Source organism: Apus apus, chromosome 2 (genome assembly GCF_020740795.1).
Source record: "Apus apus isolate bApuApu2 chromosome 2, bApuApu2.pri.cur, whole genome shotgun sequence".
NCBI classification, from domain to species: Eukaryota; Metazoa; Chordata; class Aves; order Apodiformes; family Apodidae; genus Apus; species Apus apus.
In genome coordinates this window covers 42,632,164-42,646,157 of record NC_067283.1, presented here as the reverse complement: position 1 = coordinate 42,646,157, position 13,994 = coordinate 42,632,164, and the positions used below count along the sequence as shown (strand labels likewise).

At 37.2% G+C, this 13,994-nt stretch overlaps 1 protein-coding gene across 1 annotated transcript in view; it reads left to right on the top strand.

Moving 5' to 3' along the window:
• Window positions 1–13,994, top strand: part of OSBPL10 (oxysterol binding protein like 10) — a 115,030-nt gene that overhangs the window by 67,062 nt on the left and 33,974 nt on the right. The window contains exon 6 of the mRNA XM_051612895.1: window positions 7,475–7,629. Coding sequence (XP_051468855.1) covers window positions 7,475–7,629 — 155 coding nt within the window. The remainder of the gene's footprint in view (window positions 1–7,474; window positions 7,630–13,994) is intronic.

The following is a 13,994-nucleotide window of genomic DNA, read 5'->3' as shown; positions in this document are numbered from 1 at the left end:
CACACCAGCATTGTTGGTGTAACTGAGAATCTGAATGCAAATAGTTAATTCTTCAGCATGCACGTGTGCTTATTCTTTGGTATGTAATTAAAAAAATAAACAGAAAAAACACAACAAAACCTAAAAGCTGCTGAAATGTTTGCTCTCTTTTTCCTGACTCAGAGTCTGTGAAATGGGTTGTTTTTTGTTTTGTTTTTTTCCTCAGGCCTTGTTAAGCAACACAGTTGCTGGGAAAGAACCTGGCCTGAAAGTCTTGATTACTGGTTTTCCTACTCATGTAATCTTTGTCCAGGCATACTTTGGTAGACTTAGTGTTTCTGCTGAGTTGGTAGAGTTTCAGAGTCATCAAAGCTGCATAAATTCATACCTAATCAGAATAATGCCTTTTAAGTAATCCTCTAGCAAACTCTTAATTCTGAGAAACTATATATTTTATTTTGATTCTCTGTCCTCCAGGTAATTTATTTATTTATTTTTAATTTCATACCCAGAAGGTGCAGCCAAAAGATGACCTTTACTGTCATCTCTTGATACTGTCAGATGAAGTAACTCTTATTAGTTTTTAAAAGCAGTCTTTGATAGGGAGTCTCAAATGCCTTTCCCATGGGAGATGACAGCCTTGTGGAATTGCTTGCCAAGTGTTTCCTTCTGTTGCTGTCTATCTCATTACCTGCTGCATGATGTCCAAGATGCTAATGGTCATTGTGGGGCAGGATCCACATAATTCTGTAGAGAGACCAGATAAGAATTTGATTTTTTTGCTTCTAGCCTAGTTTATGAGAGCAGTCCAGTCCAGCAATGCAGCACAGTCCTGCTCATGTGGAATATGGGAAATAATCAGTAGCTTAGCTTTGGCAATTTGAACTTACCCTTGAGTTTAATTTCCTTCAGCATCTAAAGCTGTCACTATTATGCCATAAAGAGAGAGATCTGCCTGAAAAATAGATATGTATCTACTTTTTCTGCTTTCTCTGTACCTTTGCTCTGCTTTTGTCCTTGAAGTCTTCATGGCTGATTATCCAAGGACTGCTGGTTTCTGCTTTGTTCATCGTAGCCTTTACAATCTTACTGCTTCTAAAGCAAGGACTTAAAGTAGCTGAGAGTTTCTGACCTAGTACTTACAGATTGCACGCATGAAGATTAGAATGAAATAGTAGCTATTTTAAACAAATTTATGGACCTTTATAGTTTTAAACAGGAAAACAAAAAAGTCTCCTTTCTTTTGGTGTAAATACTTTTATTGTTTTCCTTTCCAGTAACGTCAGTAAGAAAGAAGCAGCTTGGCATTCAGTTTTGTGGAATCTTATCCAGAATCTAGGATTGTGAAGGTCTTGATTTTGAATACTTTATGACATCCTTTGTTATGGAATAGTTTAAGGATGCCATGATTTTTTCTCTTCACTTTTATGTTTCTCATGAGTTGTCAGTCTTGGACCTCAAGCCTACAAGCAGACATGAAGATTAAACTGAAGTCTTCAATCTTGTCTTGAAGTATAGTCAATACCTGTTTTATTTCTACCCTAAAAAGCTTCAAGAAAGGGTTTTTGTGATTGTCTTTCAAAATCCTGCCTTGTTTTTCTACTTTTGAGTCAAAGTAATGTCAGTTAGTGTCAAATTAATTTCTAGCTATTTTTAAGTAAAGATATGTACATTTATCACTGGCTACATTATTTGTAGGGTTTTTATTTAATCGAAAAATATATTTGATATTATTAGGTGTTGTTACAGCTAGTATTATTATTAGTTAGTTATATCTAGTGAGTTTAGGGTGAGGGATTGCATCTTTACAAGCATTTTTGCATTTAGTAATTTTGTTCTTTTTGTAGGGGGGAGAAAAATATCAAGGATTTTCTTATTGGCAAAGAGTGTCACCACTTAGGTACATGTAAAGTATTTGCTAATCAGTGTTATATGTCTTGTGACAAGCTTGAGTTCATTTGGCGTGCAAGCAGGAAACAGGTGCCTTTTAAAACAACAATGTGGAGAAGAAACCTTTGTCTTCCCTTCAAAATTTTTAAACTCTTAGTGTTATTTTTTTCTGTTGATGTAGACTTCGGCAGGAGAATATCTCTAGAGCCTGTTGGCTGCTGTGGTGAACAGCCTTCCTTCCCAAACTGCTAACAGAGCAAACTTGAACATTTGTTTTATAGTAGCTATACTAGCTTATGTTGTGTTTTAAGTCTGCTTTTTTTTGATTTGTTTTGTTTCAGTAATTTGGCAGACACAATCCTGTCTTGTAGTAGCCGCCTGCACAGATATATCCATTCTTTCTTCTTGCATTTGACATTAGCCATTCATAGGAGTTCCCTCCTATATCTTTCTGTTTCTCACCCATTTTTCCAAAATGTAAAATAGAATGTTTCTTTTTTCTGAGGTTTCTTTAAAAACAAAGCCCAAAGTCATCCTCACTATGGATTTTCTGAAGTCCATTTGAATGTGCAAATGCTGCTTATTTTGGCTCTCATGGCAGCAAATGGATTGAAGATGTTTCTGGATTTGAGGGTGGGAATGTACTTGAACTTTATTTTGGTCCATTCTCCATTGCCTCCTTTTTGGAGAAGACAAATGGTCAGAGAGGACAAAATTTAAATGCTTTCAATTTAGCTAGAAATGACAAGGAGGGACTCTCCTGCAGCTGAGATGGCAGGAGAAGAGAAGAATGAGCAGAGGAGTTCTCTTTATTGCTTACATCCCCTGCCCCTGCCACCACCACCCTACCCCCTGAAATGCTTGTGGGCAGGGATGAATGAGGCAGGAAGACAGGGGAGAACATATTCTTATTGGTGTAATTTACTAAATTTGGGATGTTCAGTCAGGTCTCTCTTAGATGCAACATTACTAGACTTGTGTCTTGTTGAGAGTAACCAAACCAATTTGCTTTTCTATCTAAATGCTAATACAACATTCCTTATATGTACTTTTTTTCTGTGGAAAGATAATATTATTTTCTAGTCCCTGCACAGCCTTAGCACATGTGACTTTTTTTAATCTGAAAAGCAGATGTGCAGCTGCCACTTGCTGTTGCTGGTTCAGCCAGCTGTAGGATTCAGCAGAGAGACAAAACTGTCACATCCATCCCTGGCAGGGGAAGGAATCCAGATCTAGTCTTGGTCAAGGCCTCAAGCCCTACCTTTGCCTTGTTAAGGGGTTATTTTTTATAGTTACAGTATATTGTAAGAATTTTATCAGTAGGTGTTAATTTACAATTGTGCCAGGAAAAATGTGTATTTTCAGTCTATAAACCAAGACTGGAGGACTTAAAAATAGAAAGGTTTTTGTTAGAGAATTGAGATAGATGTTAAGCAGATTTCATGCATCAATCATCATGCAAAAGCATAGTTTGAAGGTACATCAGACACCTAGAAAATCAGAACCAACAAAATAAAATTATCAGCATTGCCTAACTGAAAAATCTCCCGTAAACCTTCTCTTTGAGGGGAATTTCCTTCCCTCCTGCTGTGTACACCTGTGAAAAGCAAACATGATTCTCCTGAGGGCATTTGTGTGGGATACAGCCTATTGTGCCTTCTGGAATAGATGAGGTTTTGTCAACTGTAGTATTGCTATAGGGAAAGGAAAGTGGGTTGTGTCTGGATGCTGTACTTTCTTGTGTAGAAGCATTCTTCTGTGCCTTGGATTTGTCTGTTGTGTGTTCATTACAGTGGAAGTTGGTGTTACAGGGAAGCAGGAAAGAAGCTCATTTTTGGGTATTTTCTACAACAACTCTCATTTTGTGTGTACATATGCATTGAACTTTCAGAGTAATCAGGCTTGGGTTTATACTCCTGGAGTCACAGATCCAACACTGGATAGGTAGAAGAGATCTGGCTGAATGTACTAGTTGTATATTTGGGACATCCTTTCTCATTTTTTCATAGTTTACTGCAGAAGCAGATGTTTTATTTTAATTAGTGTGGTGCTTTGCAAAGTAAAGTAGCTGTGTGGATGTGAATTCTTTTATATAATTTATGGCTGTCTTTCTGGATAATTTCTTTAGAATTGTGAAATGTGTCAAAATAAGAATTGAATTTACCTTTCTGTCAGCTGTCTTTGGCTATGACTAAGAGAGCAAAATTCTGCCTTAAATACAGAACAGTGACAGCTGTTTCTTCTTATTCTTGTCCAACTTTGAAGATAAAATTTATTTAATATAATATATTTAGTTTTCTATGTGTTTTTTTCTTCCTCAAGTCTTTAAAAGAACAAGAATGAACTAGTGGTAGAAAATCTTGAGTGCCATAAAGTGGCAAAGATGGCAGCTCCATTAAAGTGGATCAAGTTATATGCAGACTGGCAGCTTAGTCTGTGGAGAGTAAATTCCAATAACATAATTTGATTTGATAAGGGACAAAGAAAAACACCTGTACTATCTTCTGGTAAGAATAATTTCTACTAGTGCAGATAAGAATGTTTTGGATGTACAACTGATAATGTGAGCGAAGTAGGAGGTATGTTGTTATGCCACTTTCTGTATATATTCTGGTTTTAGTTGATTTTAAGATTATTTCTGATGAGTTTTCTCTTCATACGTTGCTTTTCCCTGTAAAACAGGCAAATATATTAGTTATATGCAACTCCCTTAGGGTAATACAAGAATGCTGACATCTCAGAGTGAGATTTGTAGATTAAAACATCATCAAAGATTCCCTGATGGCACTTCGAAACTAGGTGTGGGATTTTTTTCAACTTGTTCAGAGGGCTGACTATTTAAGTTTCTGTCGCATATGACTAATATCTTTTACTGTGTATGTCTCTTCTGCAAAGTAGTGAAGTTCGAGGCAGACAGAATTTAACAAAAAAAAATTTCTTGTATGCAGAGGTGTTGAGGAAACAGATGTGCTTTATCCTTTGCACCTTAACTCTTGGTGTTGGCTAGGTCATAACGTGTTGCTAAGATCTGTTTTAAAATTGATTAAGCTTACAAGATTCCTTGTTTTGTGAGGGTGGCATTGTACTTGGGACAAGCAGAAAAACGTACTTCCATAGTTCTTGCATTTTCTGTTTCTTCAAGAGTCTCCAAAATGTGTGGAGAAAGATGAAGTAGTCTTTTTATGGTGGGATTGTACCAAAGAGGAAAACTAGTATAGTGTGTTGCAGTATATTTATTGAAGTGGGAGCTTTTTATTGTCCTTATTTACAGAAATTGTATAATTAAAAATAATTGTTTACAGTGAGAGCCAAGTAGTTTGTGTGTTCAGAAAGAAAATGGAGAGTCCCTGAAAATGATCAGATTACTTATTTTCGAAGACTGAAAGAGAAGTTAGTTCAATTTTAATTTTTTTTGTCTCTCTGTAATAGGAAAACAGCAGTAATAATCCTATATTCAGCTGTTTTGAATATAGGAGAAGCAGAAATATACACTGAGATTTGTTACTGTAAAGTAACAAAGAGCCAGAAGCTTAGGCACACTCTATAAAAGTTGTGTCTATTCAAAAGTGAAAAAAGCTTATTTTAACTTCTTGCTTTTTTTTTTGGTCTTTGAAATCTGTACTTATTAACATAAAAAAGAGTGAACATTTTATTTTACAGTTTACAGATGTGTGAGTTCCTTCCAAGCAGCCAATGTTTTCATTTAAATTTTCCATTTTAGTTCTATTGTTCATGCTGATGGTATGCTTCCTTCCTCCCATGCAGGGAGAATCCATTTTGGATCTACCAAAACGATCTTCAGATTATCCTCTGAATTGGGGCTTGTTTTGAGGGATCTGGGGTTATCCTTTGTTCCTGGCAGCAAATTGCTCAGGACCTCAGGAGCAGGCAAAGAGATACCCCAGCTACAGTCACTGTGCTCTTCATTCCTTGCCATGTATACCAAATTTGTGTGTTGATTTAACTCCATCTTTGGAATGGGGGCAGATGTTACCTTCCTGATGTGTAGGACCAGTGATTAGAGCCAGTCTAAGAAAATGACCTTTTGTTTGATACTTGCATTTTCTCTCACATGGTTTACATAGGCCAACTGGGACTTATAACATCTACTGGCATAGTCCTCAAAGTCATTGAAACATAAAAAGCTTAGCAGTATGTGGCCTGACAGCAGAGCCACAGAGATTGTTTGTTCTTTGGCAATGGGAAATATGAGTAATTGTGTGAAATACACATTAAAAAAAAAAAAAGACCGAACAACTGGATTTTTTTTTCCCTGGTGGTTACTCAGATCTTTGAAAATAATTTTATACTTAACTATTTGCTTATGGCTTCTTCCAAAAAAAGATGGTGCCACACAGTCACTCTAAGTAGATGAGAAGTTTTGGCATGTCATCATAACTCTAGTGCCATTTTAGAGGAGAATAGTGTTCTGTAATTATATTATCTTCAGTAATTGGTAAGAGGTCAGCTGTAGGAATTTTGGCCTGTTTTTAAATAATGTCAGTGTTAATATAATAGTACTCAGCATCATCTCACCGGATCAAACCATTTACTTTAATTAGGAGGCAACCTGTGGTAACCGTGGTGACATGGAGAAAAGAAATTGCATGTTCCTTAATGTACTTTGTGTTGATTTGGGTCATCTTAAAAAAAATTGTCTGTGATGAGAAAAGGAGATCCACTCACTGGTACTAATTGTATTTTCATATACAAATTATGGTAATGACTGAAGAGCTGCAATTTTCTTATCCATATTGCTGCATTTTATAGCAAGTATATTTTATGTAAGTAATAGCTGAAATTTAAGCCCTACACTGAGGGCTACTGATTTAAATGTTGATATTAAGTTTTAGAGCAGCAAAGGAGGAACAAATGCAGTCACTTTAACTGATTGTTCTTTCTGTCTTGGCATCCTTAAATATTGGCCCATCCCGGAAATCGCGTGCCCTCCCAGAAATAAAGGTTGTTTTGATGTCTGGCTCTGATTTCATATTTAGTGTGTATTTTTCTAATGAGACCTCTTCTAAACTGTGGTCTTGGGGCCAGTAAAGCATTTTATCACTTAATCTAGACAGATCTTTTAATAGTACAGACAAATAAAATACAGCTGCTAAGCTTAAAACTCTGATTTCAAGCAGAAACAAAGGAGAGATGGGGGAGCATATTACCTGAACTAGGCTTTGGACTGGGGTCTGATGCAAAAGCGGCATGATGTATCACCTTGCTGGTGCTAATCCATATTTATAAGATGTAGCAAACACCTGCACTGTATCAGTAATGTTTACTTGGATAATGTAATAAATATTAAAATACTGGATAAGAGAATACTTGCGTAATTACTAAGATATACTGGATTATACAATCTTTATGTATAATCCTGTCTGGTGGTAGGAGTAACGTTTTACAGTCTTCCTTCACTGACTTAAAAAAAAATAAATATCACAGATAAATTGGCATAAAAGAGGCTAGAGTATTTTTGTTACTGAAATCAAACTGTGCATGAAAACAGAGAAGAGGTAGCAGTTCATTTGCATTAGCAGAGTGATGAGATGAATATAGAAGAAATCTGTAATCCGTCTCTTTTGACACCCATTTTCTGCTTCAGAAGGTATCCTGGGATGGGCTGGGCCCAAGTCACACTCCACAGAGCAACTGAAAAATGGTGCCCTCAGCTCCTTATCCTCTGCTAGTGCCAACATTACATGGGCAATAGTACCATCGGCAGCCCAGGATGGACAGGCACTACAACCAAATACAGAGGTAAGCATGCTGGGTCTCTACAGGCCATTTCTGTTTTATCTGACACTTGACATTAGTTAGATGCAAACCATTTAAGATGGTGGATACTTTATTACTTTTTGTCCTTTTTTTCTTTATAGTATCCTATATGTTCGAAATTAGCTGTGAAAGTGCAAAGTGTCATGCAAAAGTTCACTCTGAAAACTAGAAACAGTATTTTGACAATGTTGGTGTGTGCTTTTGCTTCTCTGATACATTTTGGACAGAGACAGCAGACTGTAGCAAACACAGAGTCTCTTCTAGTTGTAAAAGCACTTAACAGATTGTCAGTACACATTTCTGTCTTCAGGACATGCTCTTGTGGGCATGGTGGTTTTTTTCTGGGTTGACAGTTGGACTTGGTGATCTTAGAGGTCTTTTCCAACTGTGACAGTTCTGTGACAGAAAGAAGCTGGGTTTTTTTTATGCTGGTTTAAGATACTTAGGAGACACTAGGATGACAACATCTGCTTGGTACTTGGTCTTCCATGTTGCTGTTTCCTCTTGGTTGTCTCTTGAGTATAGCTGACTGTTCTTTGAATTGAGAAACTATATTGTTTTCTGACCCCTTTTCCTGTTAAGTGATTGTGGGCAGAACTTGCCCACAAAATCCTACACCAGCCTGTTGATTTGTGCTTTTGTGGCATTTACTTGGTAAAGGGCAGTTCTGAAGCATCGACTCTTTGAGGAGGCTCACAGCTGCGTATTGGGCATCTCATGCACTGAAAGTCTCTCACCATGACAAACTTCTCCACCTTCTGCTGTCTACTTTGGTTACCAGTGCTGCCCACCAGGAAAACACTTCACTCTGAGACCCCACAGATTGTAGGGCACCTGGAGCACCTGAGACCTGGAGATCGGGGAAGAAGTTTTTGAACATGCTGAAGAAAGCCTTTTCTACTAGCGAATGCTCTTTGGCAGTTGGAATGGCTTAAATTAAATTATATTGCCTTTAATAAAATGTATAATGGCTGGGGACATCAATAAAGCTGTTTGGTTTTCCAGTTCTTCTGTAGTATCTTGAATTGAATATAGTTCAAAAAATCCAAGGCTAAACCAGATTTTTTAAAATATTTTTTTTTTTAAATATTATGTGTTACTTTGGTCCTCGTCCATATCTGTCCTTAGGTCATAATTTCCAATTCTGTTACTCCTGGCATCCATTAACCACATTTAAATTACCCATAATTGCTTTTTATTAGGAAGTTGTGTAATTTATTTTCCAGCTAAGCCAACTGCAGTTCTTAATACATGAGGGTATTTAAGAATCTTGTTTTGAGAGTTACTGCTTTACTCACTGATACACTGTGATTTGTTTAATTAGATTTTTTTTAGATGTTTTTATTCTTGACCACCTGGTAAAGCCAAATGAAGTGTGGAAGCATGGCCTTTGCAGCAAGAACATAAAGAGCAGCAGCTGATTTAACTCATCTCATGGTATAATTTTGCAGCTGAGTTGAGCCATTTATGACTTATTTTAAATTACTTTTTTTTTTTTAAGTCCAGTCTCCTCCCCTTTGCTTGCTGATGAGTGACACTGAGTTGCACATGTGGCTTGAGGGAGGCACCGCTTTACTCATGGAACTCATGATTTGTTGAGAAGGGAGTAACCCTTGAAGAGATGGAAATAAGCAAGGGAGCATAGCACTGTTTGCAGTGCAGAATTCTCAGTGCTTTGTGGACATCTTCCTGGAACCAGCAGCCTGCGTTTGAAGGCCCTGGGGCCCTAGCCCTTGAAAAGGAGAAAAAAAAAAAGGAGAAAAAAGAAAAAAAATAATAAAAGAAGTAAGATTCTGAAGTTTTGTAAAGTTCAGCCAAAGATGGTGTTTTTGACAGGTGCAGTAAGTGGAAGTTTGTGAATTGGTGGAACAACAGGAAGCAGCATGATCCATGCATATAATTTTTATTATGGTAGTATAATCTATTAAGCAGAAATTTAGTTTTGCCCCAGGAAAGTGGCCTGGATCAGGATTCATTCCAGGAAGCTCTTCCCAGACCTTTATCTTTCCTTCCTCTGATTCCTTACGTGCATTGTGTTGTCTGAGATTGATGCTGTTGGCTCTCAATTTGAAGTGCTGTTTTAAATATAGCTGATACATTTTTGCTAATTTTGATTAAGATATCAGTGATCCGTTGGAAGGCTGAAGCACAAAACCTGAATTGTGCAAGAGGTAAACAGCTGCATCTAACATGACTTGGAGCTTTTGTGTTTTCATATTCATCTTCAGATCAAGGAAGTTTTCATGCCCTGTTACAGAGGCTACACAATTACACCCCTTGGCTGCTATGGTCAGATCCTTTCCTGAGAGAGGAGGTGAAGTTTTCCTAGGGTGCTGCAAGTTCTGTCCAGCTGTCCAAGCTGAGCAAAGTGTGAAATAGGAAGCTGGAGCTTCTTGTTCTTGTGACTAGGGAAGGGGAATGTGGGAGAACAAGCTCTTAAGAAGAGGAAAAATCTTTTGACCGGCGTAACTGTTAGCCTACTAAAGGTGCTATTTGAGCCAAATAGTCACCCACGAGATGATGTCTAACACCTCCCAAAGTTATAAAAAATGTTTGCTTAACACACTTTAACAATTCTGTGTGCAGTATTTAAGCATATTTTAAAATATCTTCTGACCGTTGTGTGTCCAAGGCAGGAGCCTTGGTTTGGCTGAAATGTATAAAAGTACTGACTGTGCAAATTACTTAATATGTGTAATTATGTATAAAAGCAATTGCAAATCATCACACTTCACTTGTTTAATAGTCAAGATACATTGTTGTTAACAACTCTGCTGGCATCAGCAGGGAGTGAGAAAATGCATGTAAATGCTTTTGATGTTGAAGGACCCTGGTTTTTCTTTTTATTTATCTGGTAGCTTCTTTTAAATGTAGAAGGAAAGAGGAATCCACAAGTGTCATTCAAATGTAGCTTGTTTATCTTAATTATTTTATTTAAAGCAAATCCCTTACTAGGCACTGGATGATGCTAATTTCTGAAGAAGCTGGTAGTTTATTAATGGATCTCAGCTTTGAGAATATAACTGCCAAAAGCAGTGAGCCTTGCATTTACAGAAGTTATGAGAAGAAAGTGCTGGTTCCTCTATCAGTGCTGTGAAAATTAATTCCAATTTCTTCTTTGACTGGGCCTAGGTTTTTATTTAAAAAAAAATCTGTACTTTTTATGATACAGTTTCTGTCTCTTAGTCAGAATCTATACCCCAAAGGAATGGGAGAGAGCTTTTTGGCTAACACTCAGCATAATATAGGAGATGTACCAACCAAACAAATTGTGAATTGACCTGTAATCTGAAATAGAAAAAGCCATTAAATTACTACCCTTGAGGAACAACCGACTCAGCTGCTTACATTACAGAATGTTATCTATAAGGAAAAGATAATTTTAGGTACCTGGATGAGCAGTGACTTTAAAAACCAGAGATATTTGTTATGTTGTGGGGGGAGGGATGACTGCTGAGGAATCTTTCCCATCTCACGGGCTGCCAGTGGCAGCAGTTTCCTGGCAACATGACCAAGTGGCTGAACATGTTTAGTGATAGCTGTGTTAATTCCCAGCACAGCATTTAGACACTCTGCAGCAGTGCATTAAGCAACATCATTAAAAAACAAAAAACAGTGACTTGTTCTCTGCCATATTTTTTAATATGTTTTTGAAGAAGCCTGGATCTTTATAATCCTCCTCTGGAACAAGGCTCATCTGATGCAATTTTCTTTGAATACTTAAGCATTCTTGAGGGATTTAATAAGTTCTGGAGTTGAGTTTTGATGCCAGAGATAACTAAAGTAAAAACCTTTATTTTTGGCCTGTGTAGCACTGTCAGGATTTCAGGAATGCAGTTTCTCCCCTGGTGAAATAATGTAGCAGCTACAGATTCTATGTTGGTTTATACTTCCTTTTGTTATTTAGGGTGCTTCTTGCTTCCAAATGCTGCAGGGTATCATCTGAGATATTACAGCTGGTTCAGAAAATCCAAGATTTTGTGGCAGAGGTTTTTTTTGTGTGTGTTCCTTGCCTATTTTAGCATCTCCTTTGTTGATTTTGCTGTTTTGCATTCTCAGATGAGTTTTCTTTTAGGGTCATGATATAGGACAGCATGAAGTTAAAGCCTGTTATCTTTACTAAGAAGTAAACCCTGACAGCAGAATTCTGGATCGAGCACCTTTGTCTTTCACTTTAAATATTTTTGAGGGCTGTGAGTCTCCAAGTGATAGTTAGTTTTCTTTTTTGGATTTTTTTTTGACGGTCCACCTGAAACATCAAGTGGAAGCAGGGATAAGGGCTGAGCTGAACAATAATATTCTTCATCTGATGTGAGTTAATGTAAAATAGTTTCGTGCATTCCCTAGTGAACCACTCTGGACTTTTTGGCAGAACCTTTTATAATTTCATGGTATTATTTAGGGGTTTTCCCTTAAAGCAGAATAGGACAAATCTGGTATGAAATATGCCAGAGTACACTCTTCAGAGCTGTGATGTGAACTTGGTCTGTGTCCAGTCTGCAGTGAACGGGACCCTGATTCGTTCATTTAAGAGTTTATAATTCTGAAATTCCTTTCAAGAAATGCTGAAATGGATTAGTTTTTAAATATTGAGTCTCATAGTAAATGTAGTAGTAATAAGCTTGTTGCTAAGTAGAACAGAGGTGTGAATCACTTCCATGTGTGAGCTACTGCTCCAGTTCAGCTAATTGTTGTTTCCGGTGTCAGAATTACCCTTCTGAGCTGACAAAATGTAACTGCAGGCCAAATGTTTCCTCTGGCTGCCAAATACATATGGGAAACAGGCTGCTTTATGCAAGATCTGAGAGGGAAGGCACAGATTTCTTTTTATCTAACAGTTTAGTTAAGAATTCTTGCAGAAATCATGGTACAGCTACATCTGTAATTTAGCTCTCTTCATGTGATTTTTGTGTCTTAAAATGCCATGCCAGCTGTGGATCTGGTGTCTGTGCAGTCTCTCTGCTTCCATGTCCCTGACTTTCCCTTGCTTGGGTGCATGAGAAACTGTACACTTTCTCCATATTGAAGTGTCTTTTTAATAGGATTGAAGTTTTAGCTCTGTAGGATTGAGGCTTTAGCTCTGATTATCTAACTGCTAAACCAGGTTTTAATTGTGGTAGTGATTGCAAGGGCGGTCACGTCTGGGTCATGAAAGATATTTCGTTTCCCTAGATGATCTGAACCTTGATGTTTTCAACTGTAAGAAGGAACTGCACTGTTTACAGGAGGTACTGAATTGTTCAGTTCTTAGTTTAAAAAATATAATGTGTTTTTGTCCAACCTCTTCAGGTGAAGGTCACTTTCAACCTGAGGTTGTTTTCTATCTGTAGATAGAAAATTATGCATCCTAATATGATGATACTTCATCCTTTACAGGGGATGTAATGGCTATTAGAGCTATTAGGAAATGTATTAGAGATGCTAAGGAATAACTTTAAAAGTGCTTCTGCAATTTTAGAAACTAAGCTAGAGACAAGAAACTATTTTTAATTCTGTATTACTTTATCTTTATATATCTCTGTCTCAGCAGACTTGCCTGGGATTGTGGATTGTTTCCTAGCATAAATTGTTCCTGGTGTTTCCTATTTCCTTTTAGTACTTGACATAAATCTGTGTCACTGATGTTGGGAGATCAGCTTAGCCACGAGCATGCAGTGCTAGCCACAAGTGCAGTAATGGAAAGAGAACAGATCAGAGTGGGAAAGTAAGATTTGCAGTATTGCACAGTGTCCTTTTTCACTGTTTAGCACAGACATTACAGGATTTCTGAATGTGCTCTGCTTTTTGCCTTCTGCATGATTAAGTACTTTTTGGGCTGAAGAGCACAGTAAATGGCCTGTAATGACTTGGGTAGATAAATTAATCCCTAGGCAAAGATGGTACCACTTAATCCATTCACTAGCAGACCATCTATAAAATGAAATCTGAGATAATCAATTGAAGGTATATTTAAGGATAATCAAGGGAAAGTATATCTAGGGATTAAATGTACAATTACACTAAAAGTAGAATTAAATGCCCCTAAGCCTGCTACAGCAGCACTGGCAGTGACTTAGATAGCCTAGCTAATTTTGATTTTATTTTTTGCTAGCTTTCTGGAATAGTTACTGTGACAGCAAGCAGTCTCTAGTAAAATTGTTTACGCATACTAATTAATAAAAATTTAGCTTCAGCCAAAGTAATTGCATTTTGTCTAGTCACTCCCACCTCCAAAATGCATATATTCCAGCTGCTATCTGTATATTATATTTGAAATTAATATTCTACCTAAGATAAAATATGGTGCTTTAGTACAAAATTTGAATATGTTTTGCATAAACATGAGGCTCTGATTCACATGGTATTCC